This window comes from Peromyscus eremicus, chromosome 2, assembly GCF_949786415.1.
Source record: "Peromyscus eremicus chromosome 2, PerEre_H2_v1, whole genome shotgun sequence".
Lineage (NCBI taxonomy): Eukaryota > Metazoa > Chordata > Mammalia > Rodentia > Cricetidae > Peromyscus > Peromyscus eremicus.
The window spans coordinates 32561921-32589831 of NC_081417.1; the positions used below are offsets into that span (position 1 = coordinate 32561921).

Here is a 27911-nt window from a genome sequence, read left to right on the forward strand (position 1 = left end):
CCAAGTTAGTTAATATTAAAATGATCTCTACACTTGTAAGTAGGTGGAAATTATGACTCATAATCTGAGAAACTGTGAAGGGCCATGGAAAACTTTAACCCAAAATTTTACAGCTTCAGATGCTTTTTTCTTTTGATATATATTCAGTTTTATATACTTATATAATAATATTTACATATATATATATTCAAGCATTTTTCACTTCATCTGTAAATATAGTCAAGGGAAAGAACAACAGAGGCAGGAGAGAGAGAGAGAGAGAGAGAGAGAGAGAGAGAGAGAGAGAGAGAGAGAGAGAGAGAGTGCACACACAGAGAGAGGCATTGCTGCTTTATGAGGTGTCCTATGATTAATGCTTTTAAAAGGAACCCCAGCTGTGGGTAATCTCAAGTAGTTGGGATTACTTCTCAGTCTAGATTTAGATGTTCATTCCTAGGTTGCAAATTTTCCTGAGTCATCAAAACCAATGTTTCTATCTTCTTTGTGTTTTAGGGGAAGATGTAAGGATTGAATAAGGTACAAAACCGGCCTCTTATCCTCACTGAAAATACTGTAAGAAGTTCTGTATTTGTCACTTTCATTTATGAGTACCATGGCAAATAATACTCCATTGTCAGCCCTGTAAATTTTCAAAACCACACCGTAGACTTTCATGTGTTCTTTTGTTACCTAATCTCATTAAAGCCAACCAGAGTTGGTTTGCACAAATGTGTTCAATGACTTGTTCCCCAGTATCCTTTCTCCCAGAGTTGCATAACTTGAACTGACCAAGGTCCCTATAAAAAGCCTCTCCTGGCTTTACAGAGAGCTGGTGTGGGGATGTGCTAAGTTCTAACGAATGGGTGACTTTTCACATTTCCCAGGAGTGAGAAATGAATGTCCTTTCAGTTGAGCCATTGTTTAGTATGTCTTTGTTTTACTTTGGCTTGTATCCTAACTGAAAGAAGCAACTTGTCTCCCTTAGCAAACCTCTTCAAATACAATCACATTGCAGAGATTATCCAGTCATCTCTAAAATGGCGTTAGTTCTCTGAAGTTAGCATGGAAACATTTCCTGCAGGCAACAGAAGGCCCTGACATATTATCTTTTAGAGAAATGCTCTAGTCTACAGCTACTGCTCACCTTTTCTAATCTTCAAGTTTACAATTTATTTTTTTAATTTGGTTAATTTTTATATTATCTAGTATTTCTGATCTACTTTTAACCAAAAAGAATACTTAATTCTGCATCACATCACAGCAAAGCAATTATTTACAGACTTAAATTAATATTATGAAAAAAAATGAAAGTCATACATAAGATCCCAGTGGTTTGGGCACAGTGCATGGATAGTTTGAAACAATACACTATAAAACAACTTCAAATTCAAATATACATAGGTTGCATGTAAAGGCTTTACTTTACATCATCAATAAACATAATGTGTTTACAAACAAGAAAATAGGAGACCAGCTTACAAGAGCACCATGAAGAAGCCTTGTTGCCTAAAAGTTGGCAAAAGTACCATCCTGAGAGATTTGCGGACCAATGTGTTTCACATTTACACAGTACCAGTCAGAAGCAAGCACATTCTCACAACTGCTTTGGTTTAGAGAGGGACTGGTGTGAAATGACCGAAGCTTGGTTTGCAGTGATTTTGTACTGTTCTTGTCCTGAGCCCTGGGGTGGGGAAGGCAGTGGGGTTTCTGGAGTTGCTGAAAAGAAAGCAGAGAATTCTATGAGAGCAGCGGTCCTTCTGCCTCACCACACGAAGTCGTACATAATGTCAATATGCATTATTATATTTTGAGTAACAGCTCACATGTAAAGCATTAATGTTTATAAGGAATTATCAGGCCACTGACATACTAATGGCGAAACACTTACCCTCCCTTCCTAAATACAGCTAAACAATGATAGATGATCATGTTAAGCAATCTGCTCTCACTTCAAGATGTTTCCTGCCTTTCATACATTCACCATCACACCCAGAAGAAAGAAGTTAGTGAAGAGAATTAATAGTATGTTGATTTCTCCCAAATATCAGAAAATGCAATCTTCATAACATCTGCAGTTAAGATAATGCATAAAATTAAAGTATATGTGGCTTGCATTCCACTAGTTCATACATATTAGATGATCTAAAAACTAAAGTTCAGTTACTTTACATGAGTTTTGAAACCTAAGCCTCAGTCCACAGCCTTTGCAGCACACTAGTTTGTTGCTTCACAGTCCTAATATGATTGAGCTGGCCTGCTCCATCCCTTTCAATGCTAAGAGCAAGACTGCATAATTGGATTGAAAGTAATGGAATATAAAAAATGGAATTGAAACTTTTTTTGAAATGTAGTTTGAATACTTAATTGTGTAGGAAAGTATTTCTTCCTATCGTGAAATTTTACCAAATTATAAAATAAAATTTATGATATTCTTTAATTTTAGAAAACAAAATATTTAATGGAACTAGCATTAAATGTTTTCTCACATTATGAACCTTATAGATTTTTCAGTTTTTAAAGAATGCTTATGAAAACAAGAACAATCTCCTTTTTACTGGTATCCATTAATACTTTATATTATTGCTAAGTGTGGATTAGCAGTCACTTCAAAAATGGCATTCTTAATATTGCTTGGCTGAATAGAAATATAGAAATTTGGTATTCAAATTATTCCTTGACAATTTGAATAGTTTTAAAATTTTAGGGGTTTTCCCTGAAGACCAAGAAAACACTGAATTTTTTAGTTGGTGTTTAACACTTCACTTTGCATACACTGCAAACAGTTCCAAGCAAGCACAAGCAAAGTCAACTTTTCCCTCACAAGCAAGTCTCACAAATGTGGTTCTGAAGAGGAAAAAAGGAAGGAAATAGTGACATGTAATTCTTAAATGCTAAACACTAGCATTTTAAAGGAATCTACAGCCAGTCAAGTTTTCAAACTCTAACCAACTGATGCCTAGGATACTTAACGTGTTGCTAATGTGTTTAATAGAATTCTGAGCTTATAAATTATCAGTTTTCCAGGGACGGAATTCTTCATCCTTTCGGGCACAGTGTTGGGCTCTCCTTCTCTCTGTCCTTTAGCATTTATGAAATGAAATATAACATTACAAGGGGATGAGAGAGCAATGGATGGGTGGATATTAGTAAATTGTTTACACAGATGTGTTTAAATATCATAAATCCATTATTTTGTTCAAATAATATTTGCTAATAAGAAGTGTGATTTAAATGCATGGTATTATTTCTAGCATGTACAGATTTTTTCTGACAACTTTTCTCTGACACCATCAATGATGTCAATAAAATATATGACAGTAAAATATCCATCAATGTTTATTTCTGAAGAACAGAATGGTAACAGGCCACTTCCCTGCCACAGACTGACAGTCTAATGGAACTTCCAAATTGTGCAAATTCATGGAACATCTGGGTTCACCAACATTATAAATAGTTATTAAAGACTATTGTATATTTAGTAAGCAATGCAAATATGCATAAAATTATGTCACAATAATTAAAGCCAGTGAAGTGTGTTAGTTGGTTTGGTATTAAAAGTAAACAGATGAAAGGTAAATTTTGGATTCATAGGTACAAATTCAGAAGCAATTATTTTATGTTTTGATATTTCCCTCAGATCACATATTGAAGGCTTACTCTCCAACTAATGGTGTGTTGGGAGTGGTGGAAACCTCAGCTTCGGAAGTAGCTGGCTGTAGATTGTCTCTAGAAAGCATTTGTTCCTGATCCATTCCTGTCTCTTGTTCTCTGCTTCCTGGCTGCTGTGAAATGAGAAGCTCGGCTGCACTAAGCCCTGTCTATTGCGTTGTCTTGTCATCTACCCTGTGGAGTGGGGTTTAGGGAGCACATAATGAAAGCACTCAAACCATGCACCAAAACAAATCTTATCTGCTGAGTAGTCCTCTCAGGTACCGCTGCAATGATGAAAATTGACTAACATATGATTAACCAATCAATTCTAGATGCCATGTTAAATTGAATTTTTATCCCCAGAGTAGCTTAGAAAAGTAAAACTTGCATTAAATCTACACTAATGTGTAGTTAACATTGTCACCGACAACCTATAATACTTAACAGTTGTTAGAATTGTAAAGAATTTTCATAAGTAGCCTCATTTTGCACAATTATTATATACCAGAATTCTATTTACCATGGCTTAGTTAAAATGCATTACGCTCAACAACATGCTTTAAAATCCAGTTACCATGGTAACTTACAATTACCCACATGTACCTGCATAAACAAAACTTCCTCTCAACCTTTCATCTAGAAACCACTACCTAAATACCAGAAGCCTGTGGGACAAGTCACTGATGTCAATGTATCTCTCTGTGATGGGCCACTGATAACTTTTCTTTAGTTCAAGCAGATGACATAGCATTGAGTTGCCTTCTTTCTTGCCCCACAATGATGAACTCAGGTAGCCGTTTACAAACTGGACAATTGAAAGGAGAATTGGCCAACAGTGATAAAGAGCAGAGAAGAGACAATAAACAGTAGTGCTGGAAATTGAAATTCAAGTCTACACAGGACTACAGCAGAAATAGCTCTGCAGATAGTATTGCTGTTCAAGGTATAAACATGCATCTAGGAACCGAAGAAGAAATGCTGGTCTGTATAAGTGAGGGAAGTATTGTTGATTAAAAAAAAAAAAAAAAAAAAAAACAATGGAGGTGAAATCAGCAAAGAAAAAAAGTTCTAATAAATTTTCACAGCTGCTTTAGAACATTGAAAATCAAGAAGCTGATTCAAGCTCCTGAATGAGTAAAACTGACCATCACACAGGCAAAAACAAAAAAACAAACAAACAAAAAACATGCCCTTTCTGTCAGGACATGGTCAAGGAATGAAGTCGTATGAGGAGATTCCTGAGTCCAGGAAAACAAGACAAGAGTTCTATGACCTGGGCTTCTTTCAAATGAAATTGTTCTTGGAATGTGTTTTTGTGTTCCTCCCAGGTGGAGAGGTCAGGAGTGAGTTTACTTCAGATTACTCATCATTGCTTGCTGTTGTCATTCAATTAAACGTTTTGACTATCCTTTATATGACTCTAAGGAAAAACATGGGTTTTTTTTTTGTCCACATGTGACTTGTCCTTGTGATTGTATACAGCTTGAACTCATGAGAACTTTACTTATTTGACCTTTCTTAACCCTCAAAGTATAAATTGTGCCAGACTCTGAGTAAAGTTGGCTATTCCATACTTTAGTCCACCTCATTTATAGGCTCCATTCTCTCCCAGGTCCCACCACCCCTAGAACAGTGACACCTTCAAATGTAAGAAGACAGCAAGAACTGCTCAAGTTGCTCTGTTACATCTTTAACAACAAAATTGCTCAAACTGCTCAGGTATATTTTAACAACAAAATTAAAATGTGTTACTTCTCACTGTTTCTGATCCCTTAGAGCTCCCTAAGTCAATATCACAAGTTTGTTTTTTTTCACTTTCTCTATACATTTTCAATATGTAGTAATGTTTTTAATATTTTGCCAATTTTAAAGGTCATGAGCAAACATAATTGTTCTATTGTTTATTACAATTTATTGGTTTGGTTTCAATTTTTATGGCTATTTGTATGGCCCTACACAAAGACAATAACTATCTGTATGCTTTATGCTGCCCAGGCATATAGAATAAAAAATTTAAATATTTACATCTCCAGTTTGGGATTCAAATCATACGTAGAGAGAGTAAGTAATGAACTGAGTGTTTCAGTCTCACAGCTAAGTACAACAGAGGAAAGCCTATCTAAGATCTGTAGTTCCAGGGAACTAACAGTTTCCTATCCTAAGTTATAACGTCCCCAAATAACTCAAGTTAAGAGATGCTATAGCAGGAACTTTCCTCGGATACTTACAGATCTGGTCTGTATGCACCAGTGTGGACATGGGACCTAGAAGTATAGTTTGCCCAGTTAGTGGATCCTGAGACAAATGTGGGTGCATTGGGTGATGGAGATGGCTGCCATCATTGGCAGCACCTACGAAAGACATAAAAGTGTTTGCATTAGTGACGTTTACTGTGGCTTTACCTTGAAGTATGTTTCCAATGACAGTTTAAATTGTGCTATTTGCAAAGTACTTTTAGAAAATTCAAAACAAATGGAGAGAGTTACCCCCACGTTAAAGACAATGTCAGCTTTCATGGTGCATTGGAGAAATGAATGCTATATCATAATGTTGAGTATTAATAATGGGCCTTGTGTGCTGTTTCCTGGAATCATTAGGTTTACTGCCTGTTGTTAAGGCAATTCCAAGAATCACTTACCTCAAGTTTATAGTATTTGGATTCACCCTAATGGCACGAACAACTTTTTATTTCAGAAAGATATCATTAGGAACACATTAAGTACCAGAAAACCAAAAATAAATATAGTGACTTTACAAGGAAATTTAATCTGTATCAGAACATAAAATAACGATTCCTTAACTTATTCCTGACATTTATTGCAACCCTGAAGCTGCATTTTCTTCTTCTACTAGGTTATGCCAATTAATTCCTTCAGAAGCAAAATGTTCATTTTTAAGCCATTTGATTCATACATGGGCTAAGCAGCTATTTCTTTGTTTTTAGAGTTTTAAAGAAACTAAAGACAAAAAAAAAAATTCTATACTTCTCAGTACCCTAAAAGCAGGGAATACATTCTATTTACCACACATGGAAGGGTCTGAGAATTGAAGTCAAAGGGGCCATACCCACAAGCATTGCCAAGGGCTGGTGAGAATGGGCATCTGAATCTGTTCAGGACCACCTTTTGTCTTGCTCGGGCCCTGCAGACTTTCTAAATGTAACAAATTAGATTTGGTATGCCTTGTTAGAAGACCAAAAGCAGGGAAGAATGGGAACCTCAAAGTAATGACATAAATCTAGGCCACAGGAAACGCAGGGAGCACCTTGTTCTAATGTATGGGAAGGGAAGCTAAGCAATAAGAAATAGATGCCAGGGCACTCACCCCCCAGCAACATTTCCTGCAGGAGGTTGTCGATCTTGACCATGCCGAACAGTTTGACAAACTGAATTTGCTCGATCATCTGCCAGGTGATGCTCTGCAAGGTTGGCAACAGCAAGAGCAGCTCTCCGAACCGGCCTCGGGAGTCATACTGCCTGTCGTTGATGTAGTCCTCCAGGCTGATCTGCACCTGGAATCGCATGTTCTTAATTTTCACAGGGTCACTCAGTCCCTTTGCATCTGGTGAGGGAACAGACACAGGCAGACTTAGGAGGTCATCAGCCTGGAGTGTGAGAGGGAAGGTCGCGTAGACGAAAAAGAACAGTTTAAGTCTCACGCCACTACTTTTCAGTTTTGAAAACAAACCTGGGTCGAAGAACACAATGGCCTTCAAACATGCGTACTCATTGTCATCTATCTGGATCTCTTGGAACGGTCTAACCAGCTCATCGAGGACGCGATTGGCCACACGGCTGACTTCAACTTCACAGCTGTTCCGGTGAATAACGTAGTTGTTTCCTGAGAGAAAATGAAGAATTAATCACCTTCTCTGCGGGACTGTTGGACACTGTTTGCCTTTTTATGTATCGATGTTCAAAATGGTTTATTGTGGCAGGGACTGTGTTGGGTATTGCACCTTTCTGTAGCACTGAGTTAGTGAGGCAAGAACATCAGAACACTCAGAGAATCGATAACGATAATGCGCCCATGTGCATTTTAACAGCCCCAGTCACTGGTGATAACACAAAAGTACAGACTCATAACCAGCTAATAATTGACAGGGGAGAATCGACCGATAATGATTAGCCTTCCTCTGTGTCAGACCTCTATTAGTGCCTCACTCATTAACGAGCTGAACACAAATCCTAAAGAATCTTTCTTGCTAACAGTGGATTAAAGCCAGCATGCTTTGGTGCTCTTGGAGTAAGACCGGATCAGATGCAGTTTAAACAAGCTTAAGTATGGGAGAAAAATTAGCATGTGTATTGACATGTGTTGCCTCACAGATAGTATACTCCATCTTTTCAGGTTCTCTCTTTTTTTATTTGTTGGGAGGGGGGCGGGGGGGGGGGGGCAGGGGACGTCAGTCAGGCATCCAGGCCTAGGAGAGATCCAGCATATGCATGCAAGTCAGAGGGCAACCTCACCTTCCACCTAGTTTAATATAGGGAATCTTTGTAGTTCCACACTGTATGACAGAGTAGCAGGCCCATGAGCACCCAAGGAGTCTCCTTCTTTTGCCTGCCATCTCCCAATAGAAGTATTGGGCCTATGGATGCAAACTGTGGCACCTGACAGTACATGGGTCTTGGGGATTTGAACTCGATTCTTCACAATTGTGTGACAAGAACTTTACCCACTCAGCCATCTCCCAAGGCTGTTCTTCCTTGTTGTGCCACCTGTTTTTTTTTTTTTTTTTTTTTTTTTTTATCAACTTGACAGAGGCTAGAGTCATCTAAGAAGAATACCTCCATAAGATCTGGGTGTAGGTAAGCCTATTAGGTATTTTCTTAATTAGTGGTTGATATAGGAGGGCCCAGTCCACTGTGCTTGATGCTATTCCTGAGCTTGCGGTCCTGGGGTCTATAACAATGCAGGATGAGCAAGCCATGAAAAGTAAGCCAGGAGGTAGCACACACACACACCCCCCCCCCCCCGCGCCCCCACCGTGACTTCTGCATCAGCTGCTGTGTCTAGGCTCCTTCCCTACTTGAGTGCCTGCCCTGATATTCTTCAACAATGAATAGTGATGTGGAGGTGAAGGCAAAGTACACCCTTCCCTACCCAAATTGCTTTTGGTCAGTGTTTTATCACAGCAATAGAAATCCCAACTAAGACATGTAATTTCTTTTTTTTTTTTTTTTTTTGGTTTTTCGAGACAGGGTTTCTCTGTGTAGCTTTGCTCCTTTCCTGGAACTCACTTGGTAGCCCAGGCTGGCCTCGAACTCACAGAGATCCGCCTGGCTCTGCCTCCCGAGTGCTGGGATTAAGGTAAAGGGCTTGACCGATTTATTGAATTTAATTCAAGGGAGTTCAGAAATGTGAGAGAGCAGCTAATCCTTCTAGGTCTTTCTACCTTAGACATTCTCTGGTTATACTATGGTAAATATTTATCATAGTTTCTAAAATAAATCAAGACTACTATTTCCTGGTGTTATATGAAAAAATGTATTTTTAATTATCCTGCTACAGGTAAAGTGATCATTATTGTTTGATCTTAAATATCTCCTAAAGGCCTCGGTATTGAATTTTTGAATTGTAACTTAAAGCACCTCTGAGGAATGATGAAACCTTTAAAATTGGGGCCCAAAGGGAGGGGCATATTTCACTGAAGGTGTGCTCTTTTTCTAATTTTAATTTTATTTTAACCTGCACAAGTGTTTGGTGAGCATGTCTATCTGTGCAGCACATACATGCCAAGAACCTACAGAAGCTAGAAAAGGCTGTCAGAGCCTGGTGAACTGGAATAACAGATGGTTGTAAGCCATGCTATGGGTTCTGGGAATCAAACGCTGGTCCTCTGGAAGAGCAGCCAATGCTCTTAACCACTGAGCCATCTCTCCAGTCCTGAAGGTGTCCCTTTGAAGGGAATATGTGGACACCAGCCTTCTCTCTCTTCTTGATATGAACAGTGTCCTCTGTAAAACACTCCTACCATGGTGTTCTGTGCTTTCATAGTAATAGGGCCAAGCACCTATAAACTGAAACCTCTGGAACTGGGAACCACATTGACCTTTCACCTTTATTTGTTTGGTTCGTTGTTTTTTCAAGACACAGTTTCTCTGTGTAGTCATGCCATCCTGGAACTCTCGCTGTAGACAAAGCTGGCCTTAAACTCAGAGATCTGCCAGCCTCCTGAGTGCTGGGATTAAAGCTATGTGCCACCACCACCTGACTTAACCTTTCCCCCTTATAAGTAGATTATTTCAGGTATTTTGCCAAGGCTCTGTATGTCAAAAATATCCAATCACTAAAATGATAACCTTTCTCCCAGCTCCCATATCAGCTTTCTTGATGTGTGAGAGATTAAAATACTGTAATATTTAAAGTGTGCATGTGTGATACTTGGAAAGAGAAATGATTACCACAGTCACGCAAATGAACATATCTATCATTGTACATAGTTTTCTTTCTGTGTGTGTGTCTTACTCTGTCATGTGAAAATAGATGACCTAGTTGCTGTGGGATGGTCTGTATGTCAAATGTGTTGTTGATTGGTCAATAAATAAATCACTGATTGGTCAGTGGCCAGGCAGGAAGTATAGGCGGGACTAACAGAGAGAAGAATTGAGAGAACAGGAAGCTGGGGGAGAGAGACACTGCCAGCCGCCATCAGGACAAGGAAGATGTAAGGTACCAGTAAGCCATGAGCCATGTGGCAAAGTAAAGATTAATAGAAATGGGCTAAATATAAGAGTAAGAGCTAGACAATAACAGGCCTGAGCTAATGGCCAAGCAGTTTAAATAATGTAAGAGTCTGTGTGTTTATTTTATAAGTGGGCTCTGAGACTGGCGGGACTTGGTTGTGGGAGCTGGAGAGAAATTCTCCAGCAACAAATGGCGCCCAACGTGGGGCAAGAGTTTCCACCTAAAAACTGAGAAAAAAGATTCTAAAACGGAGCTAAAAACAGCTTCCTAATTGTCTCAAATGAGCAACAGCTGCCGGTTTGAGCTACTGGCGGGTTCCTGGCGTGTGCGCTCAACCTGCAGTATGGCGGGAATCAGGCCTCTGCAAGTGGCACATTAAGCTGCCTGGTGGATTTAGCCTTTGCAGGTACAAAACAAAAAAAGAGGTTTCTGGGCTACACGCTGCTTGGATAAAAGCATTGACCCACGATAGCTCCCAGAGCTGGCGGTAAATGTAGCCATGTTGGGAAGCTGAGGTGGGCGGAGCCAGCAGCCACAGCTGCTGCAGTTTAAGGCAAGAGATTCACAATAAGACAGATTCAGATGTAATAGTTTACAATGTGTGTAAAAGATACGTAGGCTTGAAAGAGACAAAAAAGGTGATATATAGAGTTATAGAAACAAATACATAGTTTTAAAAAATAAAGTCATTAAAGAGACAGTAAAGGTAATATAAAAAATAAGCCACGTAAAAATGGATATTACACAGAGAATCTGGATTGTGTTGTCTTTGGGATTTTTAACTACAAAAAAACATTTGATTGTAAAAGCTATAGAGTTATGCCAAAATATATATTTTAAAGATACCTTGACTTCAAAATTTGGATATAAGGATATGTTGCTTTAAAAAAGAGTCTCTTTTGTTTCCACAAAAAGCCAGAGACTATGGATTTGTTCCAGATTAAGATACATCAGGTTTGACCAGCCAAGACCCCCTGAAAGGTCTCCAATGACACCATGGCCCAGATGACTCAACATCCAAAATGATTCCAAGGCAACTGGCTCAGACAATACAGCCTCATGGACTACTCCATGATCCTAAAATTTTCTTCATGTCCCCATAAGATACAGCGCCCCCCTCCAACAGGAAGTAGTAAGAGAAACTACGCCCTAATTCCCAAATATACCAAGCTGGCTTTAGAGATGGAATTGGCTCACTCCCCCTCTAAACCCAGACATATTGCTCAAAAAAAAAAATGGTTAAGAAATTCTCCAGCAACACCTAGTTATTAAAGAAAAAGCAAGAAAGAATGAGGTATGGAACACTTGTTTTCCAGCGTATGTTGTAAAAAGATTTACAGAAAAGACAGTAGTTGCAGTGTTTGGTAGAAATGCAACCAAAGCACTTAGCTGAGGTCCAGGGCACATTCTGTGGTCCCATTATGGTTTGGAATTCCAGGTCTTGGCTGCCTGACTTCCATCATGATCAAGACATTCCCTTCCTCTATTTCTTCACTGTAGAATTAGCAGGGAAGTAGGGTTTTGTTTCAGTGATTAAATGGGATAGTGTATGTTAGCACAATGCACTTAAAGTGGATTATTTAATAAATATTAGCCTTTAATAGATATTAGCTTCTCTTATACTGTGTTCTATTCTTTTACATTTGGGACCCAAATATCACTCAGAACCTAATGTTCTGAGTTCCCAGGACAGGGCTGAGACAATTTTTAGTTAAAACAACAGGTCTTCTCATGTATTTTTACCTTCAACACTCTGTTCTTTTGCGGCTTCTTACAATTCTACCTATCAGAATTGTTCAGACATTGCCTACCATTTTTAATAAGATTATTGCATAGTATATTATGAACAACCAGATCATAGGAAATAAATATGTTCATTGAAAGAGTATAAAATAGCCTACTAAGGAATCTCTGACAGAGCATTTAATAGTTGGATATTTAATGGTATTCTTTGTCTTGGAAAGTCTTAAACAGAAGTCAGCATTAGGCTCATGGAGCAAAATCCCTATTACATTTTTTAAGTTTCAGTGTCTCCCCATCATCTCACAGCACTCTGAACTTACATTCAGTCAAAACAAAGAAAAGGAGGGCCAGCAAGACTGTCAATGATTAAAGATGGTTACATCCATGCAGGAGAACCTGATTCCATTTCTGAGACACACATAGTTGAAGAAAAGAACTACTCCAGCAATCTGTTCTCTGATCACACCAGGCACCAAAAACATGCATGCCACAATAGAGCTGAGTAAGGGCAGGATGAATGGCATACACCTTGAAAACCAGAGGACCATTCCCCAATGTCTGTGTGCTTTATACATGCAGAATAGATCTTACATATTGTAAGTACAAAATATGCATAATTTCTCCTTTAAAAAAATCTTACCCAAAAGCAAAATATCTTTATACATCATGGATCTCTTTGTAGCTCCAAGCAGTAAGTGTTCTCCCGCATGAGCTCTCAACAGGGCCACCTTAATGAAAGTTTCCAAGTTTAACAATTAATTATAAAATATAATGATTAAAAGACAGTACAAGTTGAGTCTGATTAACTTACAGTCTTTCTTAAGCTTGACTCCTTTTCTGCCTTGTTTTGTTCTGACATATAATATTCATACATACTTAAAATGATTAGGATTTCTAAGTTTCTATCTTAGCACATCAGAAATGTTTGATTTTGGGGTAGCAGAGAAAAGCATATCTTCTGTTTCTGAGGCAAGCAGAATGGAGCAGGTTTGAGTTTATACCCCAGCTTGGTGGCCTACTCCTTGATTCCCTGTTTAACCTTACATGCACCTGCTAGTAGGTTTGGATGTCATTTGTTTTCATATAAAATGAATTACCAAATGTCTTCCTGAAAATTAAATGATGAAATATATATAAACATAATTTTCTGCAAATAATAAATCAAATAAACAAAAGCCAACCATAGGCTTGCAAAGAAGAAGGAAAGATGGCTGGGTCCTGCCTATTTCTAGATTGGGCATCTGATTCACAGCAGTGACCATTCAACAGAGTCTTATTCTTACACTCAGTTCCATGCTGGGCCTCATCACTAAAAACCAGAGGAAACAAGGCAAGCATAATACATCCCAAATGACTACTTCTCCTATGTCTTCTGCACAGTTGTAAATAGTACCATTATCCAAATATGGTTGTTTGTGTCCAAACAGGAGCCTATTTGGAGTGTTCTCCAACTGTTCAGGGATGCTTATTAACAAGTAAGCTGAATCCATATGCCGTTTCTCTTCTCAGTGGATTCCACCCTGGCTCAGGCTGTCACTTGTGTCCTGGACCACTCCAGCACACTCCATGGTTATTTTTACTTCTTCATTACATCTCTGGTTCTCATGCATCTTTGATTTAGCTTCTCGTATACACATATGAGAATGCTCATATGTGTATACAAGAAGCTGAATCAATGTCACATCTCTGCTAAAAACTTTTCAGTGGTTTCATATTGTCCTTAAAATTGAATCTAGATTTCTCAGTTGTGGCCTCACAGGTGACCCGAGGTGAGTGGACATTATCTCCTTTGCCTCCTCCTCCTGCTTTATCTTACAGCACTCGCTGTTCATGCTGCTCCACCTGCCTGAGAACCTTTGAGCATAGTGTTCATGGACTCAGAATTCTTCTCCTTTGACCTTGGCCCCCGCCATTCTGGTCTGGGGGATGTCTTCTCTGATTCCCACCATAAAGTCCTTCCATCCCAGCCCTATTCATCCAATTCCATTTTATGGAATTTCGTAAAACTTATCCCCACCTAGAGTCAACTTACTCATAATTTGTGTATTTTTTTATTATCAGTCTCTCCAAAATAGACCACAAAGTTTATGAGACCAATGAAGTAACCTTCACTTTTACTGCAGGATCCCCTCAGATTCTAACTGAAACCAGTAGTCTCCTAATAATAATAGTCATGTCATGGGTTTATGGATGTAATAAACTGATTTGGGGTCCAGTTTCAGGAACTGTAAAATGGAGATAACACCTACCCCACAGAGCCCCTAAAAGAATTAAATGGAATAACATACTTGATCACACATTTGAGAGTTCATTCCCAGTGCCTTACCCACAACAGGCATTCACTAACAATAGCTACTAATGGTATGTTGTTGATATTAATGAGCAGTAAACAAAAGCTGTTCAACTAGCTACTGATCTTCAATTTCCCAATATTTGCACCATTGTCTTCATATATAAGTCAGTAGGTTTTAAAGACCAATGATAATAAAAAATATAAAGCTGATAAATAACACAGCCCTACTTATATTGCTTGGGGTGAGACTGGCAGGTTTTAGCAATTTAGCATTATTCACTCTGGCATAATCTTCTGAGCCAAGCTATCTTTATGACATGTCAATAACTGTGACTCATTCCAGGAAGGGAGTTACAAAACACTGTAAGAGTGATTTCAGTTTTCATGGAACTTTTTCCTGTCACGAAATAAAATGCCTTCTTAGAAATATAATTGCTAACTTCCTATGATGATTCTGTTCCATTCTGGTATGTTACAATTTCCATCTTCCTTGATTTTTACACAATCACACTTGCTTTCTCTTACATTTGATGAGGTTTTCCTGTGTGGTCAGAGGGTGTATACAACCTGGGTTAAACTCTTAATTTTATTAATTCTTTCAGTGTGAAAGAAATAGAAAATTTAAGACTATTTTTATCTACAAAAAGGTATACATGCTTTAGGAAGAAAAGTTCGAAGTGAATCAAATCCAAATAAATCTATGTACTAATGAGGAAATCCAAGTTTCTAATTATTAATTAAAATTTCTTAATGTAAATATGCCAAATTTAAAAATGCATATAAAGAAGCCTCTTTTTCTTTGTAGATTTCAGATATGAAAACTGTGGACATTATGCCACATCTACATTTAAATATAGTAAGTGCCAGAATAAAACTGATAGCACAAAAGGAAAATCTTACATGTTAATTATATAAAGGATCCACCAAGACACCAACATATCCTACTTGGTTTCTGTCAAGGAGTTGCCAGGTATTTCTGAAGGACCTAATTCGGTACCTTCAGGAAACTCAAGACACCAAGGCACACCACCTTCTTCCTCCAACTTACCAAACATTTACTCCTCTAACAGCCAAAAAACTTCATGAGTCTTGTTATTTGCTGTTTGTCTTTCTTCCTCATGGAAATATTTAACCCCAAGACTGCAGAAGATTGTCCTGATCAACTCTTAACTAATTAATAATTTTGCTAGAGCCTGACAATAGACACAAGACGGTTCTGTCTCTTGACAGAATAAGGAGATAAAAAGATGAGAAAAACCCTGTGTTTGGTTCACAAAGTAGTTCATCCATTGTCTAATATACCAAATTACAAATATAAATCAAAGAGCACAAGAACTTGGCGAAGATCAAAAGCACTTTCGAAGGGAGTCATGATTTCTTGTAAGTCCTACCTGGTCGTCCAAGGGCAGTTCACAGAAGGCAGGGATGTACTTGGCCCATTCCACCAAGACTAAGAGCTGCTGCTTCATAGATTCACAAACGTCACTGATGCTTGCAATTTTCTTAACATTTATGTCAGTACTGGCACTGGGGCTTGGGACTGAGATCTAATGTTAATAGAACATTATATTAATTTATCATTGAAACTACTGGATAGACAATAAGCCTTTTTCTATGACTACATAAAGTAAACAGCATGGAAGCAAAAATTATTATTATCATAGTACTTTAATATCAGATGTGAGAAACAAAATCCTTATTGGCTTAAAGCTAAATTTAAAACATGTATATAAATCCACACTCTGAGTGTATGATTTTATTTTAAATACCAAATCTATATATCAGGTTAGGCTTTAGGAGAAATTTTATAGTTCAAACTGGTTACATAAAGAAATTGATAGTAACCACAAGAAATATACTCTGTGATTTTAATTTTATTTTCACTAAGTGAGTCCATCTTTAATTTGTTGATTTTGATGAAAAATAACTAGTGGATAAAATTTATAAAAGGTGAGAAATACTTAGAGAAGAAACTAGAAATATTGATGATGCCACATTAAACAGAAGGCCATAAAAAACAAAATTAAGAAACAAACCTTTGACTCGGCAATGGTAGAAAGCTTAACACACAATGATAATCGTTTTTGAATTACACATCACTTTTGACTGTGTGAAAATATAAATGAGACTTTAAATTGTTTTCTCCTGAGAAAGCAAATACTACCTAATTAAAGTCTTGGAAAACTAATTTTAATCGTGGACTCACATGGGTATGTGTGTGTGTGCATGTGCGTGTTTGTCATGTGAACCCAGAGGTGTCCTTCCAGCTCCCCTTTAAGTCATTCTCTAAATGCTTTATTGGATCATCAAGTAATCTTCAAGTAATAGTGATGATAATGCGATGGTAACCTCATCATATTACTCCTGTGTTATCAAGAACGAAAGGAGACTCATTGACTCCTTGCAGGACCTGATTAACTACTTAGCTATGTCATAATTTGCTTTGTCATAGACAAACACCCCGAACACTTCCAATAAAGGCAATGCTAAAATATACTCTCTTCAAAAGATTATATATCAGACTTCTAAATGATTGGATTTTATGTGTAAAATGAATGATTTACCATTTTAACTTTACACCTGATATTCTTATTCTAAAATTTGAAAATAAAGAAATTTACTTTCTTCCCTGTTTTGTGAATTCTGCCTTTAATTCTCAGAAGGTAGTGAGTCAGCTTCTTGAGTTCAGACATAAATTTTAAGGAAAGAAACTCTGATGACAAAGTCCTTCAAAATTGTGGCAGTTGATTTTACAGATTCAACCAATAAAATATTGCCACTAGAGCACCATGGTGTTTTATTTTTACTCAGCTTCATAAATGAACATCCCAACAATGTAAAGATAAGGTCCTGTTCAAAAAAATTCAAAATTAAGTCAACAATTCTCTTACTACTTTAAAAGTTATACTTTTGAGCTTGTCTAGGTTAACTCTAGCAACGAATGAGCACTAAACAGTGAACTCAGATTACAGCACTTCCTATCCACAGACACTGGGTTCTACTGAACAGAGCCAGTGCTGAGGTGTGGTGAGTACCTGGCGAGAGCGAATTTCAGCTTGTGCCAGAGTGTTTATGGAGGGGATGTTGCTGCCATCAAACGTGCTTCTTCTGGTACTTATTCTGTCCCGCTCATTTTGCACAGCTAAAAAAGAAAACCCCAGTTATTATTAGTTAGATCTCTAATGTAGGCTAGGACATATGGTTAGAAACAAGCAAACATACAGAAGTTCACAGATGGTCTCTCAAGATTCTTCTTAAATCACTTTCAAAGGTAGGAATAGCCAAGCTTGTGGACATCGCTCATAAAATACAGTTACTTGGAATTTGTGATGGGTTGTACGTTGGGAAATATTGGGTCACCCAGTTTTGACATGCTTTGTTTTTCATAAGATGGTCTTCTATTCTCTCACAGTTAATAAAACTGTAAGGTAACTAACGAGGAATACCGCCTGCCAGGTTGGCCCGGTCAAAGATAATAAGATAGCCACTATCTGGAGAGGAGAAGGTGAGTCATAGATTCTGAAATTCCTACTTTCTTTTAAGCATAAAATACTACCAAATATGAAGAGTAAATTGATTTTAGTTATGATGGCTTTAATCAAATATGTGACTTTTATAAAGCAATGTTCACAGATGTTAGCTTCAGAAATCATTGCACAATCTGAGGTATCTCCCTAGAAGATGGAGGCCTGAATATCTGCTTCTCTGAAAGACAAAATCATCCCTTACATTACATAAAATGTCTCTGAGAGATGTAGGCTTGCTTCCTTGATTCAGAGAGGTAAGAATAAATAATGGACATGTCCAAAACCCTTATTGAAAACCAAATATTTAAGTATAAGAAGAACAAAAAGAACTCCATAAATTTGCATGAATACTCATATAAAAAGTGTCAGATGTCAATGTTAAATTTCAAAAATAAGGATGTAAGATGATCTTCCATTAACCAAAGACAAGAAAACAAGACCTATAGCCCCCCAACTGTTTAGGTTAATGCTTTAATCAGTTCTGTTAGAAATATGAAGAGATTGGGTTCATTCAGGGTAGTATGGCTGTAGATATCAAACTACCAAAATTTTCTCCAGCAAAGAAATCCACCAATTTCTACGTCAATATCACAGAGACCTAAGAGTTGCAACTATTGACTGTTAAATTGGAAGAAAAAAGAGTGGGCTTTTGACATCGTTAGGGTAAATCAAATATTTAACATTTTATATTAAAAATCATACCTACTAATAGCTAATTATTTAAATTATTTTCCATTTATGTGGAAATACATATACAGAAATGAAAAACTAAGACATTCTTCTGCTTTTCTAAATTTCCCCCATATGACCAAACTTTATAAAAATGCTGAATGAAATATATCATAAGCATTTACAGTATTTTCCCTGCTTTCAAGTTTTACATAAATCCACATTTCTGTTTCCACTTAATTCATATTGATATTAAGCTCTATTATTTATTGAAGAGTGAGTGCATCAATTTTGAAACTCAAAAGTTAATTTCTAATCTATTTAGTAAAATCAAACCATCACTTTGTGAACAGTAGAAGATATAATTTCACTATTTTCAAAGGTAATTTTATTTCCTAAGACTCAAAAAGGAAATGCAAGCTTGGTATTGTTTACAATTTTATAAGGTAAAGATTGGTCTTCAGGTAATAAGGCAATAAGATATTTGATAAATTATGCAGTTATTCCCATCAACTACCTAACGGAGCTTTTGGGACATTACCTATGTCATTTGTGAAAGGAGAGATTGCTTCTTCAATTTAGTGAACTTTACTTTTGTAGTATTCTTTTAAGATTAGCAAAGCAATGAAAGCTAACGAAATTTCTGTGATTTTAAATTACTGAGTTAAGAGAAAAATAGCTATGTCCAAAATGGGTTTCATATATTTTATGCTTCGGCAGTATTGTGATTTGATTTCACTTTATTTTTTTTTAAGTTTGTAATCTTCTTGTGGAAAACAGCTCTTTGCACATGACAGACACAGGCACACAACAAACTGCAGGCACAAAACAGCTGCTAAATCTGCCAGATGTTGGGGCTGTGTAAAACTCTTGTCTCTAAACATACCATAAGGAGAAAAGATAGGATGAGATGACTTAACATGACAGAAATAAAACCAACATACACTAATCCCATGTCTGCACTGCCACCGTTATTGAATAGAATAGAAACTTCTCAAGATAGAGGACTATCTTGTCTATCAAGTCCTCAGTTCAAATCTCAGTACCTGAAACAGCGTTTGGGAAACAGCAATGTCCAACGAATATTTTTAAATAGAGGAACGCATAAAAAGATGATACGTAATTGATGTTCATGAGATGAGTAAAGATACTGGGTTGTTAGTAAGAATGAAAATTGTGTATACAATACATCCATAGCTTTAATCTATAGATTTTAAGAGCTATAGATTTTGCCGATGTAGAGGGTGGTGTCAGAATCAGAGCAGATAAGCTCTAGTTCTACTACTTACTGCCTGGGTATCCTTGGGCTAAATTCTTTAACTCTAGGAACTCTTTGACAGATTCCCCATTAATATATTGAGGGAAATCAGAGCTTATTAAGTGGGTTATGTGATTAATGAGAATTCTCGCACATTGTTATCACTTTTCATCAATAATGTTAATTATCATTCTCATTATTATTAGTATTACCTTCTTTTTTCATTCCTGCTCGAAAACACTTTCTTAATCGACAGTATCTACATTGATTCCTTTTGTCCTTGTCAACAACACATTGGCGACTGAACCTATAACAGGAAGCACACATTAGTTCACAGAAACCCATCATTTATCAAAAAAAGCACATAAGCAACCAATTAGACTTTAAGTAATTGCAGTCAAATCAGGCTCAATATAAAGCACGTATAAAAGTAATTCTCTAAGAAATTGAACATCTCATGGTAGGCATATACATGGCAATGCACAGCTCACCTCTCAGATAGTTTCATACTAATATAAAACTGAATGACTACATCATTTTGGGCTAGTGTACATAATTATGAGTCATGAACGTCAAACCTAGCTTTAAAATCTTTGTCATATAAATTTTGGTGTTTATTGCTGAACAATTTTAGCATGATGGACAATGTGTCATGATTCATAGCTTTTACACTCATGTCTTTTTTTCTTTTTAAATGTTTTTATTCTATTAATTTTAAATGACTTTGAGTTGGATTGAGATTTACTAAAATTATCAAATTTAGCACTGAGAATGTAACTTCTTCTTAATGATGTATCAGTTTATTCTTTTTAAAAAACCCAGAATGGGGTGAGGGATTCATGTGTTGATGAAGATGTAGAAGAAAATGAAACTCTTATATACTGTGGGGTAGAATATTAAATGCTGCTGCTGCTTTGGAAGAATGCTTAGTGGTTTTTCAAAAAGTTAAACAAAGAGTTACACATAGGACACAGCAATTCCAAGCTATTGTGTATACCCAAGAAAAATGAAAACCGATTTCTAGAATAGTATTTTCTTAGTGAATAAAATGTTGGAATGATGAGCAGATAAGAATATCAGACAATGGAACAGTACTATTTGTTAATAAGCAAGAATGAAGGACCCACAGACATGCTACACTGTTCATGAACCTTGAAAACACTTCCAAATAAAGGTGCTACCAAAGGCCCATAGTGCATAGTTCATTAATGTGGTGTCCAGAGAGGCAAATCTGTAGAAACAGAAAGCAGATTAACAGTTTCCTCACACTGACATAGAGTTGGGGAAACTGGGGGACACCCTAATAGGGTCTTCTTTACAGAGTGATTAAATTCTATTCTTAATTGATGGTAGTGATAGTCACACAATTCTGTATATGCTAAAATCTAAGTTCCTAGCTACACGTGATGAACTTGCCTCATTTATTACAGATGATCATTAAATGATGAGGGTAACAGAATGTATTTTGTGACCTATTAAAATTTATGGACAGTGACTTAACATTGAGTAAGAATAAAGCTCCAAGTGAGTTGTGCTCTCAGAGTAAGAAAAGACAAGACAATTTTTTTTAATATGGGGATGAAGCGATTCAGTGGAAGAAATTAGGTGACCAAAAATCACAAGTGTACATCTAGTTAACATTAATCAAACAACAAAAGTAGGAGAACATGCATCACTAAGCTCATCTCATGTTCAAGATCTTGACGTAGGCACAGAAGAGGAATGCTGCCTATATTTTCCATTCAAAAAAATTGCAATCTAACAAGTACACAGGAACATTAACAAATGTTATAGAAAGCATCCCTGAATAGTATTGAAGTAGAAGATTTAAGTAGTTTAAAAGGGAAAGGCCAGCTTCAGCATCATAGGACTATTAAAGTCAAATTAGAATTTATCAGTCTAAGAAATGGGATGCAATTGAGGCAAGTAAATTTTACTAAAAAGACGTTGTGGCCTCTCAATTTGCATCTATATAATAGTGATTAAAAAAATAGATCACAGAGCTTACTTGATACTAAAAACTGTAAAGAAGCTTAGATAGCTGACAGCAGACAGGCACAAAACATCCACCTGCTTCTGCTCCAAGGGGACAAAAAAACCTCAAAAAATGTTCTGGGAGGTATTCTTCCCTACTCACCCCATAAAGGAAATGTGCATATCATCAGATTCCACTGTCAGAATCATCACTTTTCATGTTGATGTGTTTTACTATAATAGTGCACATGACTCAGAACAATGGAACCTCTATGTTCCTTTGTTCCTTTAGGTGTTAACATGAAGAACTCTATGTGTGTCATGTAACCATAATGAAAATGTGTTTGGTGGAGAAGATGATTCATACTTAGCTAAGGAATGTGCTTTGTATATACACAATACCATCTAAATGTTTTTCGCTTTGTCATATTTCAAAAGTGGAGGATTTACATTTTTATAAACCTACATCAAACTCCCCTGCAAATACTATAAGACAACACGAGGTAGATATTAGTGGAGTTATGAATTAACTTTTATTACATCTTGAAAAAGTCAAATGTTACTGGGTTGGGAATTCTCAAATGTCCAACTTATTTTTACAACAGCATTGCTGGACTGGCAATGTAGAGTATTTGGCTAGCATGTTTTAGGCCCTGAATTCAATCTCTATTCCAACCAAATAGTAACAATGGCAACCAATGATAATATTTATTACTGATAGAACAAAATTAGATTATTTTCTTCTGTTAAAGTAAGTGAGTTGTGTCAAAAGTTCAAGTTCAACCTAAACAATCTATATTAAAGAATTATCATAGAAATCAATCAGGATAAATACTTAAACTTAAACTGAGCTATGATATTGACTAAGTAGTATCAAAAAAACTATTAGGAATGTATGGACATATGAAGAAATTAAATGAGATCTAGACAAAACACTGTCAATTATATAAAATTTAACATAAGAATTATTTTGAAGTGAAAATCAATTTTCACTCTTCGAGTTGGTAAGTTACAAAATCATCTGTAGTTTTATAATTTTGTTCTTAAAGGCCTAGGATGTAGTAACCCTGAAAGCAAAATTAAAAAAAATCAATCTACACACCATAAGAAACCATTTAAACAGATTTACAAATGTTTAGTGGTGTATGAACATGTGATAAAACAATAAAGAGACACAGGAAAAGATTAACCCTAAATTCTAGATGGTGGTTCCTCCTGGAACACTGAGGAAAATGACAGAGTGGCCAGGGAGGTGTCCACTGGAGGGTTCAACTATATTGCTCTGAACTGGGTGGTAGGTATATGAATTTCTTTATATACATTTACAAGTCTCAAACTGTTCATAGGATGGAACTACTGGTGTGAATGTGAACTGCACATACAATCATGCACTTTTTTGAAGCTTGGCACTTTTGTTCCAAGTTACGGAGTTATGAGAGTGCTCAGTTCACTTTCATTACATCCCCACGGCGTCTTCAGACACCAGCAAAGGAAACTTTGCTAAAATGAGCATTCCAATAATACCTGCAGGAATAAACGTGACTTTTCCGAATGCTGCGCCGGAAAAATCCCTTGCAGCCATCACAGCTGGACGCCCCGTAGTGCTTCCCTGTTGCTCTGTCCCCACATATGGCACACAGACAGTTGACACCACCGTCTGTGGTATTCATACTTGTGGTCTCTGGGGCAGAACTGTCTGTTGAAGAAAGATGAGAAGAGTTAGTGTGGCTGACCACTTAGCACAGTGCTCTCCTGTGCACTAGTAGGCCCGTCTTTGTTTCATGGGGGAACCCTTACTGCCGCCTTTCTTTCAAGTGAAAGAACGTATCCTACTCAGGCTTCTGTCTCATATTTGTGATCATTTAATTTTGGGTTACTATTGGGCTCAGTCCCCTAACTAGCACCATTCCCAAGGGAACCTCCTGCAATCTCATGACATATCAACTGTATGATAGAAAAATCCTCAGATTTCATTTATGCCATGATAACACCATAGAATATAGTTTTAAAGACTTAAGAACTCATGTAAGAATTTCATTTTGAAACCTAGTAAGCATAATAGTTGAAAAGAGAACTTAGATTTCCCGCAACCCCCAGTGGATCTTCTGCCTCATTCAGTCGTCCTCATAAAAGTCAATGGTTCCACAACAGAGATAAAGTTCTAGGTGTCTTTCATGAATTCTTTCTATCACTACTTATTTATGGTGACCCCATATTTAAGGTAAGTATTCACCCCACTTTTCACCTTCACCTTCAGTCTTCTTTTATCCAATACCATCATCCTTTCCAAGGGTTATTAGAATAGCTTTCTAAATAATTTTCTTACTGTCACCGGGACTCCTTTTCTCTTTATTTTCTAACAGGCAGCCACTTCATGTCACCTTTGTCCATCCAGTACCTCTATGACCTTTCATTAGAAAGTTATTTCACCATAATCCAAAATGGCCTTCACATCAACATCTCCTGCTCTGGCTGTTTCCACTTCTCACCACCCACTGTCTTTTCCATCCTGTTCACTGTTCTAAACCCCTGCTACACTCTTGTATTCTTTGAAACCTGCTTCATCAACTGTGCTTTTAATAGTTGCCTGGACTTTTCTAAGGTTTCTGATCACTTCTCACATTCAGCATGAATCTTCTTTAAGAATTCACAGTCATCTCTCCTCTGTCCTTCAAGCAGAGCCTAAAGTTCCACAAACTCCTATTATTTCAAGGTACATTATCATTTCCTGGAATTACAGTACAAATGGGTTGACTCATGAATTCATCATTACACAGAATATCAACATCATGATGCCAGAGAATTCAACTATTTTCCTCATCCTACTGTGTCCCACCTCATTGAACTGTGCCCAGCTACAGTGGAACATCTAATACAGTTTTAAGAAAAAATACTATATACATATATATATATATATGTATATATATATGTGTGTGTGTGTGTGTGTGTGTGTTTTATATATAAATAGTTTAATGAATTGATATTGTTGAAAATATTTCATGAATTCCAATGAACTCAAAGACATTAAATACATTAGGCATTATATTAAAACTTAAACTGGTTGACTAGGGATATACTTCAATGACAAAGCAATTCCCTAGTAAGCACAAGGTCATAGATTCAACAATAAAATATTAATGAAACATAAGCTGAACACATAATACAGGAATAATAATAAACCATTATTGTATCTCTAATAAAAATGGATAAATTTAAAAGTTGGCATGTATTAATTACATTATATGATATTATACACATTCTACTTATGAATACACTATATTTTTGAATAGATAAATAGCATGATATATAATTTCATAAAATTGAAAAAACTTTAATAAAAATATATTGAAAATTAATGATGTGGCATCATAAAGTGTAGATTACAAATATTAGGAATGTTTTTTAACATTAACAAGGTATTAGCAATGTGGAAGTTAGAAGTGTCTGAAATTAGAGCCAGATATTACATAGAGAGTGAGAGACCTTGGAATATTCATCCCTAAATGGGATCTCTGCATCAAATCTCTCCCCTCAGAGCTCAGGGAATTCCCCAGAAGTGGAGGTGGAAAGAGTATAAGGACCAGAGGAGATAGGGGACACCAGGAGAAAAGCCCTCTGAATCAACTAAGCATGGCTCATATGAACTCACAGAGACTGAAGAAGCATGCACAATGCCTTCACAGGTCTACACCAGGCTCTCTATGTAGATACTATGGCTTTCAGTTTGGTCCTGTTATGGCATTCCTGCGTGTGTGAATGAGTGTGTCTCTGATTCTTGTGCCTTCTCTTAGGTTCTTTTCCTTCTGTTGGTTTGCCTTGTCCAACTTCAATATGATCGTTTTGTCTTATCTTATTATGTTTTATTTTGTTATATTTTAAAAAATGATTGAATGAAAATCTAGCTACTAGTGTAAAGGTTAACAACTCAGCTATCATTCATGCCTGCTGGGAGAGGGAAAGTCGGTTTTCCCCAGTGGAGTGGGGACATATCAGGCACTCCAGGGAAGGTCTTTTGTTCAGGAACAGTTGGCCTACCTGATGGACTCCCCAGTGTGTTTGTGTCCTTTGGTTTGGTTACAGGTGGGTGGGTTTGCTGGTGTCATACTGTTTTATTGTTTTTCTTTCTGGGTGCTATTTTATTTTAATTTCTTGGTTTTGGGAATTTTTATTGTTACATTGGGTTTTTGTTTGTTCTTTGAGAGAGAATTTAAAGTTCAGTGGGGAGGGAGGTGGCTGGGACTGGACAAACTTGGAAGAGGGGAAGAATATCATCATAACATAGTTAAATTTAAAAGTTGTTGTAAATAATAAAAAATTATTTTAAAATGAGATATCTAGAATCAACTGTACTCTATTGTATAACATTAAAAACAAATTCAACTCTGGCTTCATGTTTAATACCATATTTACATGCAGTTGATGATGTTGTTACTAGCAAACAAGTTAGACACTACTGTATAAGTAACTATGAATGTCAATTATTTCAGTATACACTGATAAATAGAATAGATATATGTGGAACATCCATACCTACTCCTTGCGAATCTGTGGTCTATTATTAAAAACTCTGATTCTACTATAAATACTTTACTGATCAAAACTGTCTTCCTAAGAATTACACTATAGCTTCACTCTATTTTTTGTGTGAAATTATAGAATTGGATTTTTCAATTTCTAAAAGTCTCTCCATTATTAGGGTATTGTTTATTGAAAATATAAATGAAGTTCATAGTTTAGTAGATTATTAAGATAACCATAAGATGATTCCTAAGTCCTAAACTATACAAGCATACACAGTGACACACAGACACATACACACCTTTCCCATAGCATACATAACTCTAAGTTATAACAGTCACAATCTGCCTTGAGTAAACTTTCTCCTTAGAAAAGAAATATACATCCAGAGTGAATAGTAAGCCGCATTACATAAAGACCCAAACCCCAAACAATCTGTGTCTTAGTTAAAGTTAAAATGTTACAGTAGGTAAACGCCAAGAGCTCTGTGAAGCTAAACATTAGCCTGCCTCCTAAGGTTATAATATTAACCTTTATTTCTTTTTATATCTGTGGCCGGCACAGAGACTGCACAATCATTTTCAGTGTAGTTTCTCAGCATCATCATCAGAGTTCTGAAAGGATGAGAGGGAAGGGGAAATCGAAAAACTCCCCAGCATCCCATGTAAAGATGCCCATAAGCCTCTTGAAACATTGCATAGGAAATGTATTTTCAAGGCCAATCTGTCAAAATTACTTATTACTACTATGTACAGCAAATGAAATAGCCCTTGAAACTATGCTTCTTAACCCAATTTGCTCATATAGAACTCTGAGGTTACTTTTTTATAACACAAATATAAGCTATCCTACCTCTAATATTAAAAAGCCATGGCAACATGAATTTACATTTCATGATGATACACAAAGCCTCAGATTTGTGGCCTTCAAAGCAGTTCTTGGGTTCCCCAGCAATGAAGCTAAGCCAGTACCTCAAGGAGCCCCATTTCCTTCTCCTCCAGGGCTTACTTCTCTTACATATGAAAACTTACCATTGGAATTATACAGAATCTGCATGGTGTCAAACTCCAAAGTTGTGTAAGTCGGGTCCAAAACTTCGCTGTAGTTTCCCATGTCCATGTCCAGCATCGGCTCTGACACCCTCATCATCGGTTGGGAGACACACATGCGAATGGCCCCACACACCCCGAGTGTGGCAACTGTTAGGCGTTCAACCCGTGAGTGCTAACCAGAGCTAACTGTCACTGGGTGGCTTTAGTGCTTCTGTGGGAGGGGCTGTAAAACTGTAACTCCTTCAGCAGGCCATATTCTGCTCATTTTTCTTTTATGGCACATGAGAGCAATTCCTTGTGATAATCTTGGAATGCTTCATGGAATTGCCTCATCCGAAGTGCTTAGTAGACTAACATGATTTTCTAAACTGATTTCCAGGACGCAGTAAATGACGTCACTTAGAGAAGGGTTAAACACAGACAGGAGTCCCTGTCAGGTTTTTGTCATGGATGGTAGCCCACAAGAGGAGCTTCAAAGCACAGACCATATGTTTTGAAAAGTCAAATTCATATTATTTTTATAATTAGGTAAGTTAAAACTGTAACTTCTCACTTAA

The 27911-nt window shown here is 36.8% G+C and overlaps 1 protein-coding gene across 1 annotated transcript; it reads right to left on the reverse strand.

Annotated features, from left to right (window-relative positions):
* Positions 1-1318: 1318 nt before the first annotated feature.
* Hnf4g (hepatocyte nuclear factor 4 gamma) lies at positions 1319-27469 on the reverse strand. The gene is made up of 10 exons (XM_059255673.1): positions 27334-27469; positions 23309-23480; positions 20023-20117; positions 17392-17498; positions 15748-15903; positions 12704-12791; positions 7318-7470; positions 6955-7191; positions 5859-5981; positions 1319-1695 (listed from the first exon to the last, which is right to left on the reverse strand). Exons 1-10 carry the CDS (start codon positions 27467-27469, stop codon positions 1574-1576), a joined length of 1389 nt encoding a protein of 462 aa, XP_059111656.1. The 3' UTR covers positions 1319-1573.
* Between the last annotated feature and the right edge of the window lie 442 nt (positions 27470-27911).

Coding starts and splice junctions, on each gene's coding strand:
- Hnf4g (XM_059255673.1), bottom strand. CDS start 27,469: ATGTGTGTCTCCCAACCGATGATGAGGGTGTCAGAGCCGATGCTGGAC. Junction 17,499..20,022: donor AGCAGGAATGAAAAAAGAAG/GTAATACTAATA, acceptor TTTCTTTTTTAG/CTGTGCAAAATGAGCGGGAC. Junction 1,696..5,858: donor GGTGCATACAGACCAGATCT/GTAAGTATCCGA, acceptor CTTTCTTTTCAG/CAACTCCAGAAACCCCACTG.